This window comes from Macrotis lagotis, chromosome 7 (genome assembly GCF_037893015.1).
Source record: "Macrotis lagotis isolate mMagLag1 chromosome 7, bilby.v1.9.chrom.fasta, whole genome shotgun sequence".
In the NCBI taxonomy this organism is placed as follows: Eukaryota; Metazoa; Chordata; class Mammalia; order Peramelemorphia; family Peramelidae; genus Macrotis; species Macrotis lagotis.
Window position 1 is genome coordinate 114,816,723 of NC_133664.1, and position 24,205 is coordinate 114,840,927.

At 35.8% G+C, this 24,205-nt stretch overlaps 1 protein-coding gene across 4 annotated transcripts in view; it reads right to left on the reverse strand.

Moving 5' to 3' along the window:
* CALD1 (caldesmon 1) overlaps positions 1–24,205 on the reverse strand; it is a 118,153-nt gene that overhangs the window by 65,738 nt on the left and 28,210 nt on the right. The window contains exon 1 of one of the 4 annotated variants that reach the window (XM_074193643.1): positions 11,757–12,025. The exons of the other annotated variants lie outside the window; for them this stretch is intronic. Within the exon in view, the coding sequence (XP_074049744.1) occupies positions 11,757–11,803 (47 nt within the window). The 5' untranslated portion in view covers positions 11,804–12,025. Of the gene's footprint in view, positions 1–11,756; positions 12,026–24,205 lie in introns of those variants that run through there. 4 annotated transcript variants of the gene reach the window in all.

The window sequence follows — 24,205 nt, forward strand, 5'->3', positions numbered from 1 at the left end:
GTACAATCCGTGTCATGATGAAATTTTTATGGCTTAGTTAAACATCTGCAAAAAAAAAAAAACACCAAAAAACCAGTCTGCCTGACAGTCTGTTCTATGGGATTTGAACTGTAAAAGAGAAAAACTATGCGGGAGTCAGCCAAACCAATGAAATACCTGCCAAACCACACCTTATCCTTCTCAATCAGCAAAAATATTATCCACTGCCTAACTCTTCTTACCTCACCAATAAGGGCTCATTTATTCCCTTATTAGGACACTGGCAGTGGAGAGAAAGACCGGCCATGCACGATGGCCCCAAGAGTGGCTTTGACCACATGTGCTGCTCATCAAGCTAAAGGAGAAGTGGCTAATCGACACAGAAGGGAGGGGACTGGAAAAATTAAAGCCTCATCGAATGTAGGACAATCTATTTGGTATAGGCCACAATTATGGTTTTTGTAAAGAAAAGAAAAAAATAAACCAAAGCACTAATATACTTTTTTAAAAAAATGCATTTTCAGGAAGGGTGTTTTTGAAGCTTTCCTTGGAAATTCAGTTCAGAAAAGGCTTCAATTGAGAGTGGAGAGGGAATTGATTGTAGGGAGGCCAACATCCATTTGGTTTGGGTTACTGGTTTAGATGGGACTGAATTCAGCTGATCTTCAATCCTGAACACCCTTGCAGAGTCTCTCCCTGCCATGGATCAGGGAGAAAAGAACCAGTTGTCTTTGGACTTCTGGATAGATTAAGAGAACCACATCCCTGGCTATGACTTTTTTTTTTACCAACTTCCCTTTATCTCCATCCTGTGCCCTTGACTTAGAGCCATATTCTTCTCCTTTCAACCCTTATCCATCAGCCAGACTGGATCTTTTATTATTATTTTTTAAATCAATGTTTTAGCTTTTTTCTTTTTCCATAACTACTATTTCCCAAATGACCCTTTGTCTCTGTAACTTAAGGTGATAAAAGTCCTTTCTGCAATTCCTTCTGGTCTGTGGCCAGCACACTATTCTCTGTTCCAAAAAACTCCAAGACTGAGGTGCTTTCAAAACTATCTCATAAATTCAAGCCCATTCTAATTTAAACCAGAGAGTTCAATCCAGACAAAGCTTTAAGAAGATTCAAACTGTTGTTTCCTCAAAGACCTCTTGGATCATGGCTGTTCTAGACTTGATCCCTAGGGATCACTTTTTCTACCTAGGACTGGGAAGCTATTAGATAAACTTCTAGAGGAGATTTTAGGGGATCTATGATTTGAATAGGGAAAAATTGCATCTTTATTTTCACTAACTCAACAAAAATTTAGAATTTTCTTTACTTATGTAAAAAATATAACTCTAAGAAGGAGTTCATAAAGGGATCTATGACACAAACACAAAATAGTTAAGAGCTTCTGCTCTGGAGATATATGGGAGGTTTGTCAGGTAAATTGAAAGTAGGGCCTGTTCTATCCTGTTCCTGATGGGGCTTCCAGGTTGCAAATTCCCCACTTTAATGAGGTTAGCAATATAAACATGATAGCCATTGCCAATTGAAAGTGAAATAGAATATAAAACTAGTAATGGACAGGATGAAATGGAAAAGATAATTCTGGCAAAGAAAATGGGGAAGAAGGAAAGAATAAAGAAATAGGTAATGTAAAATGATGGAGCATTTGGATAATAAAGGCATAATTTAGGATTAGTTAGGATTAATTAGGATTAATTTAGGCATAATTTGGATAATAAAGGCATAAAGTTGGAAATAAAGACATAATTTAGAAGTTATCAGATGAGGGCCAAACATTAATTTAAAAAAAAAACCTTACATTTGGGTTATTTTAACTAATTTTATTTAATTAAATTAATTTAATTAAATTAATTAAATTTTAATTTAATTAAATTTTAATTTAAAAGGACATGTAACAAGAATAATAGGAAAGGTAGCAGAGTATTTTTCCATGAGAGCCTCTCTCCCTAAGGGGACAATGAGGCTCTTAATAGCTGTGCATGCATAATCATTTAGGGTCATTGAATTATTGCTTAGCTACCAGACTGGTAATGTGATTAAAAATGTTCTCACCAAGTTTTGAAGGATCAATACATTTGACTCATACCTCAGAGTGGCTTACTCATCATTACAATCAAATGTGATCCATCACTTGAACATAAGTGATCAGCAAGACACTGATTTATCAGAAATTGATAATTAGGTCACTATAAACCTATAAAGGAAGCCTTCTCAGAAGAACAGAACAATAGTCAATAGTCACTCTGGTGTAGGCCCTCATTGCCTCTTAGCTGGACTTTTGCAATAATGTTCTGGTTCATCTCCTTGTCTCAAGTCTCTCTCTCTCAAGTCTCTAATCACCTCTATCACTCAGCTACCAAAGCAATTTTCCTAAAGTGTATATCTGCTCCTTCTCATTTAATAAACTTATGTGGCTCCCTATTACCTTTAGGATCAAGGTATTTAAAGCCTTTCTCAAACTAGATCCTTTCTATCTTTCCAGTCTTCTTATTTATAGCTTACTTTCCTCTTTTTTTCCCATATGATCCTGCAAAACCGGTCTTGCTATTCCTTGTACATAGCACCCTATTTCCTAGTTGTGTGCTTTTTTTTAAACTAACTGTTCTCATGTCTACTTTGCTCTCCTTTCTCACCTCTATCTCTTGACTTCTTTGACTCCCTTCAAGATTCAGCCTAAATTCCACCTTCTATATGTGACCTTTCAAAGTCTCCCAACCCCCACTACTAGTGCCTTCCCTCTGAAATTTTGCTCTTCAGTCATTTACTATCATGTCTAACTCTTCATCACCCTGTTTGGAGTTTTCTTGGCAGACACACATTTGCTTCTCCAGCTCATTTTATAGATGAGGAAACTGAGGTAAACAGGGTTAAGTGACTTGCCCAAGTTCACACAGCTAGTATCTGAGGTCAGATTTGACCTCAGGAAGGTATGGATTCCAAGTTCTATTCACTTGCCACCTAGTTGCTCCTCCCTCTGAAAGTACTTTCCATTAATATATATATATATATATATATATATATATATATATATATATATATATATATATGTATGTATATATATATACATATATATATATATAGTTCGTATACTTATTTATATGCTATGTCTACCATTAAAATATGAGCTCTCTCTCAGGTCAGGAGCTTTATTTTTTTTTTTGTCTTTTCTTACCTCCCCCCCCCATACATAGCACAGGGTCTGGCAAAATAAATGCTTATTGACTAACGGTCACCAAGGATTTCTCTCGGTCACTTTTTCCTTTTTTTTTTAATCTTGGAGGAACATGAAAAAATATAGTTTTCAGTGTGTGAGTTATTGACTATATTCAAGCTGAGTATAAATAATGAGAACCAAAGAAAGGTTCTCTACTCTAAACATCCTGTGGAATTTGGAAGAAAGGAAGGGAGAACTGAATAAAATGTTCTGTTTAACCAAAGAATCTCAAGCATCTTCTCATTGATAATAACAAGACTAGATAAGATCAGGAGATGCCAAACTCCAAGGCAGACTATTGTCTCCATGGTCCATTTGTCCTATAAAGTATTTAACCCCCATCAACCTTTATGGATAGATTTAGCTACTTATAATTAGAGAGATCAGAACTTTCCATGAGGCATGTTTCCTAGTCATAAGGAAGAAATAGGCTCCTCCAGCCCACTTTGATTTTTGTATCCTTGGATGGGTTTACAAGCAGTCTGAGTTAAAATAGTAATTCTAATAGCAATAATGGTAATAATAATAAAAAACTAGCATTTATATGTCGCCTTAAGGTTGACAAAGAATTTAAAAAATATCTCATTTTATCCTCTGAACAACTTTGTGAGGTAGATACTATTATTATTTCTATTTTACAGATGAGGAAATTGAGGCAGACAAATTAAATTACTTGTCAAGTATAACACAGTAAATGCCATTGAATTCAGTTCTTCCTGACTCCAGGTCCAGTGTTCTATCCAAAGCACCATCTAACTGCCTCAAAATCAGACCAAAAAAAAAACCACCCAAATCAGAGCCTTGAGGTCCTATCCATAGTTATTAGTTAAAACATTCATCTTCAAGTTTCTAAGATATAATAATGTTTTGGGTTACCAGGCAACTGGTCAAAGAAAGACATATCCTCATTTCCTGCTTCACATTTTTCAGCTGGCCAGAATTTAAAATATACTTGATGTTTGTTGATTTGTTAATGAGGAATGAAAATTCATGTAAAATGATTTGAAATTTTATAGTACTCAGTTTCAAGATCAAATGATTCTAATTTGCTTCCAAGTGGCATTTTTGGATGACTTCTTTCTTTTTCTGGGACAATCTTTTGATTTTTTTTTTCATTCCTTTAGTGGCAGGAGAGGATGTGTCTAATTAATCTTACAGTTAGCCCTTCAACACCATCTGACATCATGTGTAATGGGTAAACATATACTTTAATATGTGATGTTGTATATCATTGCTGATGAAGTCTAATGTTTAATTAGTCGTGTCCTCCATTTTCTCTCCTTGCTGTTCTCCTTGTATTTTTCTGATGTCTGGTAACCATATGTAGGAAAGACCTAAGACCTAATGCTCTGCAACCTAGAGAAAGTCTGGGGAGTGAAAGCATTCCTCTTTATCCCACGGGAAATGGGAAGAGCATGTTTCTCACTGTGGAGGGTCACTGTATCCTCTGCGTGGTAGTGCCTTTCTGAGATTGGCCTGCAGGGGTTTACCTAAGTTCAGTTTTCCAACCAAAGGTCCAAGAAAGTCAAATTTCAAGCCTAGCCAAATTATATAGATTTCAAGTTATATAAAGTTAGTTACTCTCACCTAGAGTGCCTAGAACGGGGGAATATTTTGCTCCAAGAGTAAAAGTAACCAAAAAAAATATTGCTTCCTTATAATCAGAGAACCTAGATCTAGGGGCTTTGTATTATTAGCACAAAAATACTTTTTAGGGTTTTCCTCTTCTTTTCTGCTCCATAGATTAAAAAAAAAAGAAAAAAAGACTGGAGAATTGGATATGAGAATAGGCAAACTATGATCTTTCCTGTAATTCTCTTTTACTTGAAAAAGAAAAGATAACAAAGGTTAAAGGAAGTAGGTGGTAGTCAATTTAATATCATGTTAGCCTTATACTTGGAGAATAAAGCAACCATAAGCCCTGGAAGGTTTAAATTCTAAAGTAGAGTCAGTGAGTACTAGAAAAGAACATCCTATTTAAATTCCAAATCTAATATAAGGGTTGTGATAAAATGATATGGGAAAACTAAAGTTACCATATCTTGTGTTTATTTTATTAAAAATAAACAATACAATAATGATCTGCTTTTCTCTTAAGTACAGTGGATAGTGTGTTGGACCTGGAATCAGGTAGACTCCTCTTCCTGAATTCAACACTTTACCCTGTTGGTCTCAGTTTCTTCACCTATAAAATGAGCTGGAGAAGGAAATTGCTAAACACTTCTGGTATATCTGACAAGAATATAATATAATGGTCATGAAAAATCTAGCATGATTAAAAAATAACTGAAAAACAGCAAACCTACTATGTGTCAAGAATCATAAGATTAAAGTACAAAAGGCCGATGGTGCCTGCCCTGAGGGACCTTATAATTTACTGAGGGGGATACAGATCCATACATACACAATATAAAAATATATAAAAAATAAACACAATGTGTAGGTGTGAAGCTCCAAAGGCCTTAGGAGGGAATTAAGGAAAGTCTCTTGAAGGGAATGGTGTTTGGAATCTTGAAAGGCATTAAGGGTTCAGAAGGAGAAGAGGGGAGGAAGAACATTTCAAGTTTCAGGGACAGCCTGGGCAAAAACATGGAGGCAGGAGATGGACTTTGTGAACTAAGAATAGCTTACAGGCCAGACTGACTGGAATGTAGACTACATATGGAATGGAATAATGAGTAATCAATTTGGAAAGATAATCTGGAACCAGATTGTGAAGGGCTTAAAATGTCAGACAGAAGAGTTGATTTTTTATCCACGAGGAAACAGGAAGTTATTAAAACTTCTTCAATAATGAAAGGGTCAAGAAAGGACAATGATCATCGTTGGAAGGGTTGTGGGAAATCTGGGACACTATTACATTGTTGATGGAGCTGTGAACTCATCCAACCTTTCTAGAGAGCAATTTGGTACTTCACCCAAAGGGCAACAAAAATGTGCATACCCTTTGATCCAGCAATACCACTACTGGATCTATACCCTGAAGAGATGATGAAAAAAGGTAAAAACATTACTTGTACAAAAATATTCATAGCAGCCCTGTTTGTGGTGGCAAAGAACTGGAAATCAAGTAAATGTCCTTCAATTGGGAAATGGGTTAGCAAACTGTGGTATGTGTATGTCATGGAACACTATTGTTTTATTAGAAACCAGAAGGTAAAAAAAAGGGGGGGGCAGCTAGGTAGTGCAGTGGATAGAGCACTGGACTTGGAGCCAGGAGTACCTGAGTTCAAATCTGACCTCAGATACTTAATAATTACCTAGCTTTGTGGCCTTGGGCAAGCCACTTAACCCCATTGCCTTGCAAAAACTAAAAAAAAAAACAAAAAAAAAAAAAACAAACAACCAGGAGGGATGAGAATTCAGGGAAGCCTAGAAGGATTTGCATGAACTAATGCTGAGTGAGATGAGCAGAACCAGAAAAACGTTGTAAACACTAACAGCAACATGGGAGTGATGATGAACCTTGATGGACTTGCTCATTCCATCAGTACAACAATCAGGGACAATTTGGGGCTGTCTGTGATGGAGAATACCATCTGTATCCAGAGAGAGAACTGTGGAGTTTGAACAAAGACCAAGGACTACTACCTTTTATTTAGGAAAAAAAACTGATAGATTATTGTCTGATCTTGCTGTCTCTTATACTTTATGCTTCTTCCTTAAGGATGTGATTTCTCTCTCATCACATTCAATTTGGATCAGTGTATACCATAGAAACAATGTAAAGACTGGCAAATTGCCTTCTGTGGGGGGTGGGGAAGTAAGATTGGGGAAAAATTGTAAAACTCAAAATAAATAAAATAAATAATAATGGAGTCAGAGTTTAGTAATATCAATTGGGTAGCTATGTGGAGGATGAATTAGAGAAGATAGATTCAAGGATACCACTTAGTAGCTTATTGTAATGGTGCAGGTAGGAGGAAATGAGGACCTGAAATGGAGGGGAGAGGAGAATGGGGGTGGCAGATATTGTATAAGTAGACTTAACAAAACTTGGCAACTGATATGGAGAGAGAGAGAGTGAAGAGATGCCAGAGATTCCTAGATGATGAACCTGGTGACTGAATGAATGGTGATGACCTCAACAGAAAAGAGAAGTTGGGAGGAGGAGTTGATGGGAGATGGGAAGGAGAGAAAGGTAATGAGTTCTAGTTTAGTTCTATTATAGTTCAAAATGTCTGTGGGACATTCAAGGGGAGATGTCTAGCAGACAGTTGAAGATAGAGAATTGGAACTCAGGAGAGAAATGAGAGCTGGATATGTTCATTTGGGAGTCATCTGCATGAAAATGACAATTAAATCCAAGACAACTGATGAGATCACTGAGAAACTCCAGAGGGGGAAGGGAAAAGAAGAGCAGACCAGAACTGTGCAATATGCCCCAAGTTGAGCACATTGAGGTTGGAGTGGCAGAGTCCTACAAAGTAAACTAAGAATAGGTCAAAGAGGTAGGAAGAGAACCATGTTGTAACAGTATCATCCAGAGAAGAGAAAGTATCCAGGAGGTAGTGGTCAAGGGTTAAATGATGCAGAAAAGGCAAGAAATATGAATAATGAGAAAAGATTGCTATGTTTAAGAGATCATTGATGAGCATAGAGAAAACAGTTTTAGTCACATGGTGTGGATAGAAGCCAGTTTCAAAAGGGTTGAGATGCGAGTAGTTGAAAAATTGAGGTAAGGGAATATAGATAGCTCCCTCCTCCCTATTCCTCCCCAGAATTTCCCTGTGAAAAGGAAGAAAGGAATAGGAAGATAGCTTAAAAGAACAGGATAGTAGGATCAAGGAAAGTTTTTTTTTTCTTTTCATAAAGACTTAGGAAAATGGGCATTCAATGTTGGTAAATAATTAAAAAGAGTCTGAATGTCTTCCTGTAAAATGATGAATTTACTTTAGATGGCTATATTCTCAGTGCTGGAAGTAACAGTGTGACCTTGAGTAGGCCCCTTACCTGCTCTGCTCCCATATAAATTTCCACAGAACTTTGAAGTTGTATAGAAATAGCCCAGGGAAAAAGACTATTATTAGCTGAGTGAATTCATAAGAAATTACAAATTTGGTTGTAAACACTTAAATGTTAAAGTATCCATAAAAGCATGCTAATAACAATCATGATGATCTTTTTTTTTAAAGTAATTGGGTTGGGGCGGCTAGGTGGTGCAGTGGATAAAGCACTGGCCCTGGAGTCAGGAGTACCTGGGTTCAAATCTGGTCTCAGACACTTAATAATTACCTAGTTGTGTGGCCTTGGGCAAGCCACTTAACCCTGTTTGCCTTGCAACCCCCCCCCAAAAAAAAAAAGTAAAAAAAAAATAAAGTAAAGTAATTGGGTGTAAAAGTAGTTGTAGTGGACAGAGCACAACCGTTTAAGTCAGGAGGACCTGAGTTCAACTCCTACCTCAGACACTTAATAATTACCTAGCTGTGTGGCCATGGGCAAGCTACTTAACCCCATTGCCTAGCCAAAAAAAAATCAAGTACATAGCTATGAACTTGAAAGTAATTTTAGGGGTGGCTAGGTGGCACAGTGAATAGAGCACTGGCCTTGGAGTCAGGAGTACCTGGGTTCAAATCTGACCTCAGACACTTAATAATTACCTAGCTGTGTGGCCTTGGGCAAGCCACTTAACCCCATTGCCTTGAAAAAATCTAAAAAAACAAAGTAATTTTAGATATTAACTAGGCAGTAGATGCCTAAAATAATGATACCAAAGGCCACACACTTGAATTTGAAAACCTGTAGAAGAGTTATTCTGTTTGGCTCCAGAAATAGGAGTAAAGGACAGAAAAGGAAACAGGCAAAATTAGACTTGATAAAAGGAAAGATTTTCTAAAAATGACAGATTTTTATGGGAGACCTTCAGGCCCCTCTCTCTCATTAGACTCTAATTAATTTCATTTAATGTATTAAAAACAGCTAAAAGACATAGTGGATAGAAGACTGTCCTTGGAGTCTGGAAGACCTAAATTCAAAGATTGCCTCACTGTGTGACCCTCTCTATCTCTCTGTCTCAGTTTCTTCATTAATAAGATGAAAAAGCTAAAAGCATCTATCTCTCCAAGTTATTGAAGATAAAATGAAACGATGGTTGTAAAGTGCTTTACAACCTTAAAATGTTAGATAAATGCAATGTACTACTTGGATATTATTATAAAATTTGTACAAACTTGATTATCCATTCACTGTTTTCTCTCCCTTCATAGCAGAGCATTAGGAGGTGGGAAGCTACTAGAATATATTGACTCCAGCAAAAAATGGCAACTGCCAGAAAGCCCCATGGTGAAGAGAGAAATAGAAAAAAATATAAAAAATCAGACAAAGACATGAAAATTGGAAATCAGTTAATGAAGGAACAAAAATTCCTATAAAACTCAACTCTTGAGGATATCATTTGATATTACTAATTCCACTCCTCTTTTTCAATGTTTACACTGTTATTAGAGAAAGTTTAAGTCACATTGACAATGCCCTTTAAAATAGGTCACAAGAGTATGTGATACATTTTAAAAAGTTTTCTATAAAAATGGTTATAATTAAAAAGTGTTTGAAGTAGGTTTGTTATCTGAAAACTTGACTGATGAGACATTCTTCTTCCCCTGTTAATGTCAGATAAGTATGGTTTTATTGTACTTATTACTTCAGATCTCAGCAGATCTTTTCCAATCTAAAGAACCATATTAAAGTTACTCCTTTAATTAGGGCCAGTGATATGATAAGGCAGCCAAAAAAAAAAAGCTATGGTTAGACTACATTAAGCAGGACTAGGGAAGTTGTAGTTTTTACTGTGTTTTGCCTTGGTCAGAACAGTACTGTTTTCAGTTTCGATCACCATATTTCAAGAAGGAACTTGATTAGTCGAAGTATGTCTAGGGGAGAGAGAAGCAGGAGCATTGGAATGATGCCAAATGGACACCAGGGGAAGGAACTAGGGCTGTTTAGCCTGGAGAAGAGAAGATCTATTCAGGAACAGCATGATTATCTTGAAAAATTTGAAAGCCCTTAGAAGGGAATTTAATTTTGCTTGTGTCCATTTCTGTCCTTGCTCCTATTTGTGCTTTCAGGAGTAAAGGACAGAAATGGACACAGGCAAAATTAGGCCTGATAAACGGAAAGATGTCCTAAAAACGAGAGTTGCCTACAAGTATAATGGCTACCTTAGTAAAATATGCCTCCTCACTGGGAATCTTCAGAGACTGGATGACTGCTTGCCAGTTCTATTGTAGAGGTGATTCCCTCTCAGTTATGGGGTAGACTAGATGTTCCTTAGAACTCTGAGATTCATGGATAGATATTTTTTTTAATGGAAGGGTTTTTATCACCCAATAGAAAAATAGAATTAGATAATTATTAAGGATTCTTGGAACCAAAGTATTTAAGATATGTAATATCCTTCAAAATTTCTTTTGTTCTATGAATATTGTAGCATAAATAAAAGCTTAAATTTTTTTTTCTTCAATCATTTAGAAACATGTTTTTTTTCACTTAAGAATGCTGATCTTTGCTTGCTAAAGCAATGACTATTTAGCCTTAATCCTGAATACAGGGTATTCCAAATTTCAACTCAGTTTTCACATCTGCAAAATGGGAGGTTAGACTAAATGGCCTCTGAGGGAGCTTTCAACTCTAGAACTATGATCCTTTGACTGAGGTTTGAACCAAGTATTCTTATCAATTATCTGGGTGACCTTATGCAAGTCTTTTAGATTCAATATTCTCTAAAATGAAGGGATTAGATGAGATGAACTGTAAGAGTTTCTAGCTCTTAATCTATGATCCTTTGAATTCTAATGCTTGATCTTCCTATCTCTCTAGAATTACATTTCAAATGAGCTTATTGGCTTGTCCATGTAGTGCAGCAAAATTTTGGAGAGGGAGTCAGAAATCTTGGGTTCTAGTTCTGACTTTTCTACTATTCTTGTGTCTTTTAACAAGTCATTGAGTTGCCTAGGCTCTGTTTTCTCTTAGCTCTAACAAAGTTGTTTGACTATCTACCTTCTATGGTACTTTCTAGCTCAAATACTCTATGTCTCCATAATTCTCTAACCTTGATCCTGTTTTCTGATCAATAGCATATGCTCTTGACTCTTTCTGTCCTGTTCAGATAGCTTGTATAATGAAGGCTTTTTTCTATTTACTCCGAGGATTGAGCAATAAACGACTTAGATGAAATCTCTGTTCGGAAAAGCAATCACTCTGAACAGAGGGGCTGGGTTTAAATTAACCACAGGCCTTTTTTTTTAATCTTAGAATGCTGATCTATAATACATAGCATCTCTCAAGAGCATTCCCTAAATATGAAAATGAGCCCACCTATGATTATGTATTATAAAACATAATATGGAAACAAGGAAAATAAGAGATGTTTGAATACATATGGCATTTAAACCCAAGTTTTGTGCAGTCTTAGAACTTACTGTAACTTATTGCCTTCTTATCTCTCCATGTTTCTCCTACTTTAACAGCCTTCCCTTTCCCCTAACCCATGACTCAAAATTCAGTGCAGAAAAGCAATAGGGTCAAAAAATGAAGACAAAAAAGCACTCACTGAGAGAGACTGGATAGGCTCCGTCTTCCCTGCGATCTGCTGAGCATGTCTATAGCTGAGAATCAGTGGTGGCTGCTGCCAGGTTCGGAGAGGGACTGGACAAATCGTTAGGGTGTGGAATGGGACAGGAAGAATGTCATTTTCATTTCAGTCCTAATGGAGTTTGCAGGATGCTTGTCTGTTCACCCTATGTGTTAACATTTTGGTCTGCCCCTGTGACGAAAGTCTGAGCTGTCCTTTGCCAAATCTGCTCCTCCCAACATATGATCATCAGAGAGCTGATTGTTATTTTTTACTGTAATCTCTCTAAGAGAAGCCCTCAAAAGCCCCCATATTTCAAGATTCCCAAGAATATCACTCTCAGATAGGAGTATTACAGTGAGTCTTGAAATGCTTACCAATAAATAACTCCTATTTCAGAGTCAGTAACCATTCAATGGAGTTTAAAATATAGATCTATGTTCTAAAATTTTTCTGAACATTGCTGAATATGGTCATCATTAATATATACATATATAAGTATGTGTATATGCAGATTCACACACATACAATATAATTGTGAAAGGTTCATTGGGGATTAGCCTCCTGTAAAGTTCATCTGGGTACAGTTCTCCAGCAGTTTCTCTAAGATCTGTTCTCAATTAGTATTGGTGTAGGTGGCCTCCAAAGTAAACAGTTTCCACTATGAAACTGAATCTAAGAAACCTCTCTTGTCCCTTTTATCCAAGAAAGGATGCATGAAATATAAATGCAAACCAAATGCCTAAAGATGGAGACTCCCCCACCAAGTAACTGGAGGCACTGGGTGCTCAAAACCCCTCGGAGCCAGGGAGGCAGGAGGAGACCTGTGAACATGTTGAAACAACCAGCCAGCAGCAGAGATTGCATCCATGCCCCTCAGTTTGTGAGTTCATTGACTCAGCTAGGGCAAGGGGAGCTTGGATAGGGACCAAATTTCTGCCCTCATGAAGGAGGAGGAGGAGGAGGAGGTGGTGGTAGTGCTGGTGTTGATTCTATCGGGAGATTACACTCCATCTCTGCCTAAGCAGATGAAAACATTTCCCAACTCCAAGATGAACTGGACAAACTGATTCTGAAGCACAGATAGAGTCAAGTATCAAACGAGGAATTTTTATCCTCTCAAAAGAGATGAAAAACCAAGTAACTTGAGTCTCTCAGTACATAATTATTCTTTGGCTAAAAGGAAAGATCTGTACATAGGGTGGAAAAAGTCACAGCATCAAAAAATTGAAAGGGACTTCAAGGAGGATCCAATAAAATGTAAATTTGTTTTGTTTTGTCTTTATATATCTTCTGTGCTTTGCAAATAGTAGGGTCTGAAAAAGAATACTAGTTGGATTAGGTTGAGTTTAGATTCTGACCATGTCATTCCCTTATTCAATAAACTTCAGTGGCTCCCTATTACCTTTAGCCTCAAATAGAGACTCTTCTATATTTTAAGAATTCATTAGTCCTTTCTTATATTTCTAGGCTTTGCTACACATTACCCCCTTCTATGCACTTCCACCTTTTCTCTGAGGTTGTCTTCCATGCAGAGATGCTACCACTGCCTCTTAGAATTCCTCAGCTCTTTAAGGCTCACCTCAAACACCACTTCGTTTAGCAGGCATTTCCTAGTCCCCTTAACTTCTAGTTATTTCCTCTCTGAGGCTTCTTTCCATCTACCTTGTCTTTATCTTCTTTGGGTCAATTTAAGTTCATTTTGTCTTCCCCAATTAGAATGTATGCTGCTTGAAGATAATAAATGATTTTTGTTGTTTTTTTTCTTTGTAGCTTTGTAGCATCTTAGCTTCTGTGATTAGCATCTTTAAGTATCACAAAATAAATATTTAACACTAGCTTTGAGTTTGATCCATAGAAACCAATATTCCTCATTTTATGGAGAAAAAACTAATACAGAGTTCAAATGATTTGCCCAAGATCACACAATTTGATAGAGGCAGAATCTGTATGAAAAATTTGAATTTCCTTTCTCAATGTTCAAGCTAAGTAATTTTGGTTCTATTGCATTAAATTCTCCTTAGTTAACTGGTTAACTGGGAATTTAGCTCAGATTAAGTAGCATTGAAGCAATAACTTGTATGATGAACTAAACTTTATATTGCAGGAACCCACATTGGTTTTTTTTTTTTTATATATACAAATGGGAATCATTTAAAGTATAATGTTTTATTTATTAACCACATTTCTTATTACAAGATACAATATTTAGAAATGGAAGGGATGAAGAATTGAAGACCCAGAGAGGTCTTGATTTGCCCAAGATCACATAGGTTAAAAAAAATCAGAGATTAGATTTGAACTCAAGTGTGTTATCTCTTCTTAATTTTTCATGCTGCCTCTCCCATCTACAGTATCCCAGGCATTTAAAGATATGGTTTCTGTCTTCATAGTATATGCCCTTAAGAAGCATTTGTTGAATTAACTTGACTATGATTTTTAAAGATGAGATAGAAATGCATATCTAGTGAGAGGCATTTTGTTCCTTCCTCGTTTTATCATAATTGGTTTTACTCTCTTTCCTCATTCATTCATTCATAGAAATAAAAATGATTACCTATGGGCCTCTTTTTTTTCCCTCAGGGTTTTGGGAAAGAAGCCCATCTCTACTTCCTGACTGCTGACTCCCATCTTATCTGAGGGCGTAGGTGTGGCTTTGGCATAGACAGAGCTTTTTTTTTTTTAATATCCAGTAAAAAAAAAAAGCCTCACAAAGGAAGCTATTTCAAATGCAACATTAGTAGGATCAGGCCAAGAAATTTTCCCTGGATGAGTGCTTACTGAGAGGTGGGCGAGGATGATGGAGAGAGGCTTTCCTGCACATTTGCAGGCCATTCTATTTCCTTTTCCCCTGACCCTTGGGTTTCCTCCAGGAAGCTTGCCCCAATTTGTCCCACCCAAATGCGAGTTTTCTTTCAATCTATATTCCTCTCCTAGTAATTATGTCTTCAGTTTATGTGATACTCTCCTCTAGTAGAAGTAGTATTATTGTGGAGTGGATTCTCACAAAAGTCCTTAATTTGGAGTAATTCTCCTTTTTGCCTGTATCTCCTCTGTAAGGCGGCACAGGACATCTTTCCCATTTTCATGGGAAAGACCCAAAAGAAAGTCCACCAGAATATGTTATTCTTCCTTTTTTCTTCCTTCTCCTCTTTCTTCTGCCTCCTCTCTACTAAATAATTTCCACTTCAGATTGTTTTCTGTTCTTCCTTTCCTTCATTTTCACTTTTGTATTTGATGGTGAACACTCATCCTACCCCATTTTGTTGTAATAGATCAGGGAGTCACAGGCATAAGAGAATGGAGAGAAGCTTTTGTTTACATTTCTGCCTCTTTAATCTCTTGGGCTGTTTGCCAGAAATCTTGTAGAATCTCTTGAAGCCCCCACCCAATCCTCTCTTCCTCCATGATGTGTTGACTCTTCTAAATAAGTAATACTCATTATCACAGAGGGAAGGCTAAGGAAAGGTTTGTGTTGTAGAAATTCAAATGATCTTGGAATGAAAGAAGACCTGGGTTTTAGTTTCAGCCTTATTTCAAAATGGGAGAAGTGACCCTATAAAATTTGGATAACAGTTGATCCTTGCACTATATAGCTTACAGAATTATTATGAGGAAAGCAAACTTTATAGTACTGTGTAAATGTAAGGTAGTAATTTCTATTTTGCCTCAGAATTTAATCATCCTTGAATAAATGAATAAACATTTATTAAGTGCTTATTATTTGCCCAGAAAGGTGCTGTGATGGAGAATACAAATACAAAAGCTAGACAGTCCCTACCCTCAAGGATCTGATTTCCAATAGGAAATATGCAACATATGGAGGGAAATGGTACAATGAAGATTGTTTTTGTCTGGGGAGTCATAGGGATGATGAGTAGTCACAGGGGAGTTGACCCACTTTTCCAGAAGCAATGGTTAAGATGATTTATCAATTATAGTTTCTACTAGTCAAAGTCTCTTCCAGAAATTTAAGGCTATAAGTGGTATTGTCAGTCTTTGGCCTTGTCATTTCTAGGCTAAATGCCAGGGCTTTTAATCTTCTTTTCAGACTATTTTCTAGTTTCTTAATTATACCTTTTGAGAAATGTATTTTAGAAAATGGAGACTAAAATCGGACATAATACTCTAAAAATGTCCTACCTGATCCCAAACCTCATAATTATAACTAGGATGAGGTGACCAGAGTTTAACTCCAGGGTGCCAAATTTTAGAGGGTATTAACTGCTTGCAGTGGTCCAGTAGAATAGAAAAAACTGAGAACACCATCCAACTAACAAGAATAATCAGTTTGAATAGCAAGTTCCAGGAACTTCCCCCTGCCAAGTGTCTCTTCCTCCCATTGAGCTCTTCTCCACTGCACACAAATACATATAGAGCCTCCTCAGTAAGAGTTTTGAGTTGTCCTCACCTTGATTGTTTTGCTTAGGGCTCCAAAATGACTAGTTATGGCTCTGTCAAATTATAGGAAAAATTCCCTACTCTTGTACATCATAAATATGATAATGCCACCCAATATCATGTTTTATTTTGGTTTTGCTTCAGATCTGCCATTTAATTGGTATAGGACACTTTGTGATTTAATTGTTATAGGATTCTTCTCCCAATGTAGATTAACAACTATTCTTTTTTTTTTTTTTTTAGGATTTTGCAAGGCAATGGGGTTAAGTGGCTTGCCCAAGGCCACACAGCTAGGTAATTATTAAGTGTCTGAGACCGGATTTGAACCCAGGTACTCCTGACTCCAGGGCTGGTGCTTTATCCACTGTGCCACCTAGCTGCCCCTAACAACTATTTTTAAGGTCTTAGATAGTTACTAGAGGGTACTAAGAAGTCAAATGACTTGTCCCTGGTCACAAAGTCAGTAATGTTTCTAAGGAAGGGCTTGAATCCAGGTCTTCCTGATTCCAAAACTGACCTTTTATCATTTTTACCCCATATTGTCTCTCAACATTGATACATTGGTGATCTGTTTATCTGGGGTTTTTTTTAGGTTTTTGCAAGGCAATGGGGTTAAATGACTTGCCCAAAGCCACATTAAGTGTCTGAGGTCAGATTTGAACTCAGGTACTCCTGACTCCAGGGCCAGTGCTCTATCCACTGCACTACCTAGCTGCCCGATACATTGGTGATCAATTCAACTTGTATTATGTTTAAAGTCCTTTTTTATTCTCTTTATTTCTAGTCAGTTTTCCCTTATCACATTCGAATAGAATTCATTTTTTGTCTTCAAGTTCACTCTATTATATTAAGCATACTGAATTTCATCTTGCTTTTTATTGGAACAATTCTCTAACTTTATATGATCATATAACTTAGAATTGGAAAAGACCTTAGGGAACCTATATTTTGACTCCCTCATTCTAGAGAAGATGAAACTGGATGAAGGAAAAGAAATTAGTTGTCTAAGATCATAAACTAGTAAGTTGTAGAAACAAGATTTAACTTTATCTCCTCCAAAACCAGTGCTCTTTTCATGATACTATGCTCACTTCCTGGATAGTTTTCTGTGAATTGTATTTTTTGTCTTTTTAAGTTTGCTAAAATAATTCAGGTGGGGAACAAACTAGCATAATGTTTGTTTTTAAGTAAATACATAACTGAATCCTTTGTGTTGTTTGTCCTTCATTCTCGAAAAAGACCATGACATCAGGGAGATGATGCCATGACAAGCACCTGCATTGGATTTGAATGAGTGGTTGCTGTGTTGTCACCAGACTCACTTTCTCCTCCATAGTCACCTGGATCCAGAGGCCAGATATGAATCAGGATTACTGGAGATGACCCTGGATGTGGGGGCAATCAGGGTTAAGTGACCTGCCCAGGGTCATATATATATATATATATGTATATATATATATATATATATATATGTATATGTATATGTAAAATATATAATATATATATAAAACATATATCACCTACATAATATAATTTAATTAACTTAAATACTTAGGAAGATACTAGAACAAACCAAAGAACTTATTTGAAATCAATTAAAAGAGTCTGACATTTGAATTTCCTACCAAGATGGAATGACAAATCAACAAAAGATGTCAGTAAATTATTATTTTCCCTACTGAAGAAGACCAAGTTGATGATCCCTTGTTTTCTTCACTAGCTCTCATCTCAGTCCTAATCCCTCCAAATCAGACATCAATGGCTATAGTAGTCCATATCATAGCTTCTTGATTATTTCTATGATAAAATAAGTATATGTGTGGTGATGGTAGAATGTGTGTGTGTGTGTGTGTGTGTGTGTGTGTGTGTGTGTGTGTGTGTGTGTGTGTATTTTGCTCTGATATATGCTAGTCCAAGTTTCATTTTATACCTATGGTAAAATTCTTTCATCACAGTATCACCACTCACAAATGAAATGTAAAGAGACAAATCCTTTCTTTAGTGTTGATCATACCAACACTCCTCAAATTGTGACCAAATTTCCCCACTCCTTGGAATCCATGATGAATATTGGTTGCAAACTGTAAATTTAACATGAAGATGGAGAAATCCAAGGTAGGGATTTTATACTTGAGTCACTGTCCCCTGTCATACTCAATGGTCTTCTGGCTTTATGCATTGCTAGCTAGTCCCATTCTCTCCCACTTGGAATCCTTTTACTCCTACCTTATCCAAATCCAATACATCTGGTTAATAATGATTTGTCTTTTCCCCTCTATACCACTCAGTCAGAAATAACCAATTTTGTGCTGCTCTTATTTAATTCTTATCTTATTATTTAACTTTTCATGTTTTCATTTTTTCCCAATTACCTTGTTTTTTGTTTTTAGTCATGTCTGACTCTTTGTGACCCCAATTGGGTTTTTCTTGGCAGAGATACTGGAGTGAATTTGCCATTTTCTCCTCTAACTCATTTAACTGAGCCAATCAGATTTAAGTGATTTGCCCAGAGTCACACAATTATTAAATATCTGAGGCCAGATTCGAATTCAGGAAGATGAAGCCTGGCACTCTATCCACTGTGACAACTATCATCACAATAACAAACAACAAGAAGATAGTTTTATTCTTCTCAGGAAGAGGATGGATATGGCTCCCACATTCAGGAAGTATCCTTCCTTTGCCTTCAAGGCTCCCTGTTGGTAAAAAAGGCAGTTTCTTTATCTATAAAAAAAATGATGTAGTAGAATAACTACTTACAGTTCAGGGCTGTTTTGAGAAAAGTGCTTCATTGATTGGAACAAAATATATAAATGCAAGCTTTCATTGCAGTTATTTAAATTTCTTGATGATACCTTTAAGTTCTTTTACCTTCTAGTAGTTTGACTATCTGTATTTTTGATGAGAATTTATTTATTCAAAGGACCAAACCTTTGTCCCATGGTGAGCAGCTAAAAACATGATTTAAACAGAGCACAATTTTAAAATATAATAACATATTAGTTTATTCCTATAGCACAAGGTTACTAAGCAAAACAAATATATTTTGATGCTGAGCTGGGGAATATGTATAACGCTCATGTTATAGCATCTTTATGAGTTCAAATCTTGTCTCAGACACTTTTTAGCTATGTGACCCTGGGAGCAAGTCAATAAGAACAACAAATATATAGAAAATCTGTCTAGACAGCAGTACATGTGTAAACAACCAAAAAAATTCCACAAACAAAAATTTTCTGGACTCTGGCTGACAACAAATTCAATATGAATCAACAATATGTTGTGGCAGCCAAAAGTTATTTTGAATTTAGGGTCACTTATGGAATTATTACATATAATATCAGCTCAAAGTTTCCATGAAAATAATGTTAGGTTCCAAAGGGCAATGAGTTTTAATATAATGTTATAAATAGATCACAAGATGAAATCTATTACAACTGGAAATTGTGATTTTATTGTGGGGTTTGATTATGTTACATTATAGAGATCATCTTAAGCAGAATTTACCTATGTACTATGCAAAAAAATGAGAGTAATAGACTTATTGTATCTTATTTTTTGAGCCCAGATAAAGATTGCTGTGCTCAGTTCTAGGTGTTACATTTTGGGAGGCATGTTTATAATCTAGAATATGTTTAAAGGAGGGTGATGCAAGGGGACATTAAATCATTTCATATGGGGGTGAGTTGAAGGCATCAGAGATGTTTATTCAAGAGTAGAGAAGACTTAGGAATGACATGATTGCTATCTTTAAATATATGATGGGTCACCTTGCACAAGAATGATTGGATTTATTCTGCTTGGTCCCAAAGAGTAGAACCAGTATCATTATGTAGCAAAACCAGTATCAGGAAAATGTGTTTTATCTCGTTACAAAATGTTTTCTGACATTTAGACTTGTTCAGTCGTGGAATGGACTACCTTGACAGATGAGTTTCTTTGTCACTGGAGATATATGATCAGAATAAATCAAATTAATAAACTTTTATCAAATACTTTTTTGGTCTGGCATTGCCCCCAGCCTCCCTCTCTACCTCATCTCCAACACATATATAACAGGTTATGAAAAATAGTGAAAAGACTGATAATGCATTTCATTCCTGGGCAAATATTCTCAAAGAAGGCAAAAAATAGAAACAAAGGTCCAATAAAGACTAAAATATTTATGGCAAGATTTCTTGTGAAGCAAAGTATTGAAAACCAAGTGAGTGGGTATCTATCAGTTGGGGGAAAGCCAAAAAAAACCAAGATGAATCCATGACAAAAAAAACCCAACCAACTTAAGGCATATGAGAATAATAGAACATTAATATGCAATAAGTATTATGAGTGTGACACAGAATCATATATTATGAAGGGCATTATGGTATAGTTGGAGTCAGGAGGAACTGAATTCAAATCCCACCATAGACACTAACTGTATGACTTGGACAAATCACTTGACCTCTGAACCTCAGTTTCATATTTTATAAAGCTTTTATAAATCTTTTATAAAACTCAATGACTTCCTAGGTCTTTTCTAGCTCTAAATTTCTGATTCTTTGAATTCAGAGAAATGTGGAAAGATTTATATAAACTTGCACAGAGTGAAATATGCAGAGTCAAGAGATCATGATTACACAATTACAACAATGTGAGTTTAAAAGATTACTTAGAGGAAGTTGAACTTTGAATTGAAGAAAAATCAGTAACAGTCTTTAAAAAGAGATAATGAAATATACTTCTCCCTCATGCAGAAAAGTAAGGCTTGACAAGGACAGACTATTTTAGTAGATGTTTCTTGAGACAAGGTGGGCATGAGTGAGAAATGAATATGATGTAAAAGGCAAAAGACATCAATCAAACTTTTCAAAGGCTACAAGATTATATTTTCTTTATATGGTAATTTTAAATCATGATATTTTCAGTTTTTTACTAGCTTCTCTTTGGTAAAATTTTTTTTCTGTATACTGTACATTATTTGGGGAGGGGAGGGGTGATGCAAAGGTAACCTAGGAGCTTAGTGGGTCCTGACAAAGGAGACATGCTATCTCTCAAGTCATAGGATTCTAATCTGTATTATCCAGATAGTTTCCACTTGGAATGTTTATAGGTATTTTTACTTGTCTGGATATTACATTTGCATATAGAATTTGCAGCTGGAACATGAGCCAGATTTTTTCCCAATGATTTCACATATGGTCTTTTAAAAAAATACAAACATCCTGTCTCAGATGTGGATTTATACTCATCTCTGCAGATCTTTCATGAGATAGATAACCATGTGCTCCCATATTATTCCATTACAGTTGTCATCATACAATTTAGTAAATTATATCAGGATGTAAAAAAGCAATGCTTCATAATGCAATAGGATTAGCTGTAAGGGACTTTGGTGTCCATTTAATCCAACCCATTCATTTTCTAAATGAGAAAAGTGAAGTCCAAATGATATTACACGCAGCCAATGTCTGAGACAGTCTTTGACCTCATATCTTCCTGACTCCACATCCAGAATTCCATCCACCATGCTTCTAGCTCACATTTTATGGGCTGTAATGAGCTTATAGCCAGGAAGACTGGGTTCAAATCCCTCTTCTATCACTTCCTGTCTGATTCTGGACATGTCACTTAATGTTGATGTGCCTCAAGTAACTATGATTTATCTATTAAGTAAGATAGATTGTAATTTGTTGTGATGGAGGGAGCTTTTACATTGAGAAAAGCACAGATTCTTCCTTATTTTGCAAATGGAAGATATGTCACCAGAGAAATGAGTAAAAAAGATGAGAATGAAGTTCTAATCATTATTTGAAAATTTCAAATTGTGTAATACATCAATTAGGATTAAGCCAGGAGAGGCAGACAGAATCAATTAATCAACAAATATTTATAAGTCACCTATTAAGTTCAAGGATTGCAAAGACAAAACTCAGCTCTCAAAAACCTTACCTTCTATTGGGAAGCATTTTGTTATTGTATTAAGCTATAAAAGAAAATGTGAAGCTGCCTTTTCTGCTAAAACATGCAGCAATAGAAATGAATTCAAAATCTCATAAATAAAAAGGTAAAGAACCATCTGGAAAACTCTTTAATTTCAAGACTTTATGAAGACAACAGAGGAAAATAAAATTAATTCTCTTTTCAAAAAGAACTGTCAGTCTTTCCAATCTTGAAAGCCAATAATCTGAGATATCAATTTGACTTCCTAAAACATGTCATAGAATATAGAAAACTGGGGTAATCTGAGATTCTCCATGGTATTTCAGAATTCCTGGTCTTTTTAGGTGAACTTCAAATTATCTTTCCTTCTAACCCTTTTCCCAGTTCATTTAAGAATTTTTCTAAAAGTTATAATTCCATTGCTAAGATTATCCAGTCTATCATCTAGCTCTAGTCTGCTCTAGGTGAACAAGAATACTGACAACTTATTTTAGGCACAAATTTCAAGATTTAAATATGATCTGATGAGCAAAGTTTTTGTAAAATATTAAAAGAAGTAGTGAAAAAAATCTCATCAGAAATGAAGTTGATGAGAAGTGAATTAGAAAGAACTTTGAACTGGAAATCAGGAAGTCCAGGTTCTTAGCCCAATTCTATGTTATATCCAGTGTGTTAACTTTTTTGTGCCTCAGTTTCCTCATCTTTAAAATGGGGAAAATGAACTAGAAGATCTTAAAGGTCCTCTTTAGAAACACTAAGCTATCTGCATTGGTTGACTTTGTCTATTTTGCATATCAGGTTATTACATTTGGAAGTAGATTTTGTTATTGGAATATAAGTTACAGTCAGATCCTTATTAGCAGCAAATATGCATACCAAAAAGTGGTAGCAATGGAATTATAATATGTGAATTCAAATAAGGCAAATTACTTAATGGAATTTGTTATTTGTATTAATCAGGGTCTAGATATATAAATTCTATATTGCCAAAATTTTAGTGATTTAAAAACTTTAGTTATTCTAAAAGAAAGTAAAACTCTATTTAATGTAGATCTGAAGTGAATATTCCAACTCTCTCTTTCACTCAGGGTTCCAGGCTAAGATCTGTAGTATCTGGGGTGTGTTTTCTAATGCTATAGCTCATGAACCCCCATTTATACGCTATCCCTCATCTTTGAAATCAGTCAATTGAATTAAATTAGTTTTCAGAAAAGGATATTTAAGTACAGTTGATACAAAATATTTCCTCAAGAGACATGCTTTCCCAGAGTCAAGTGGGTTCATTTAGAGAGCACTGTAGAAAAGGAATAATAATGATGATGATAGTAATAATAGTAGTAGTAGTAGTAATAATAATAATAATAATAATAATAATGATAATAATAATAATAATAATAATAACTAAATTTATATAGGGTAATCCAGCTCCTGGGAGTTCTTTTACCCATATCTTCAAGATGCTTCCTTCAAATATGGTGTACTTTTTTTCCTAGACTTTGTCTAAACCTTGGATCGATGTCTACTGTATCTCTGACTTCCAGAGAAGGGACTACCATTAGCTACTGAGGGACATTGGTACCATGATGATTGGGAAGATGGGAGGTCTAAAATTCTTTATATTTTTTAAAGTTCACAGTTTTCCTTTGACTAGAGTTGTAAGTCAAGGAAGAGATTTAAGCACTCTCCTCCTCCCCCCCAAGCAATTCCTTCCCAGAGGTTTAGTTAGAATGCTTTCTGTTGACAGGCCCTGAAATCTCCAGGATTTCAAAATGACTTTTAGTTTTATATAGTCTCCATAGGGAATAATTAACCCTAATCCAATGGGAACAGATTTCCTATAATATCTAGTCTAAATGGTTTTTGTATAAGAAAGAGGACAAGGCTGGTTAATACTTAGTATTGATAGACTTAATCAAAAAAGTGTTTTTAATGTGTAGAGGTAATTGATTACTTTTTTTTAAATGAGGTAGGTTAATGAGTGGAACCTATTCCAACACTAAGATCACTGGGAATTTCACCTTGGGCACTTTTCTTGCCTCCATAAATTATTCACTATTATTTTTAGGTCTTCTCATTCTTTAGACATCCCTTTCCCTTTTCCTCAA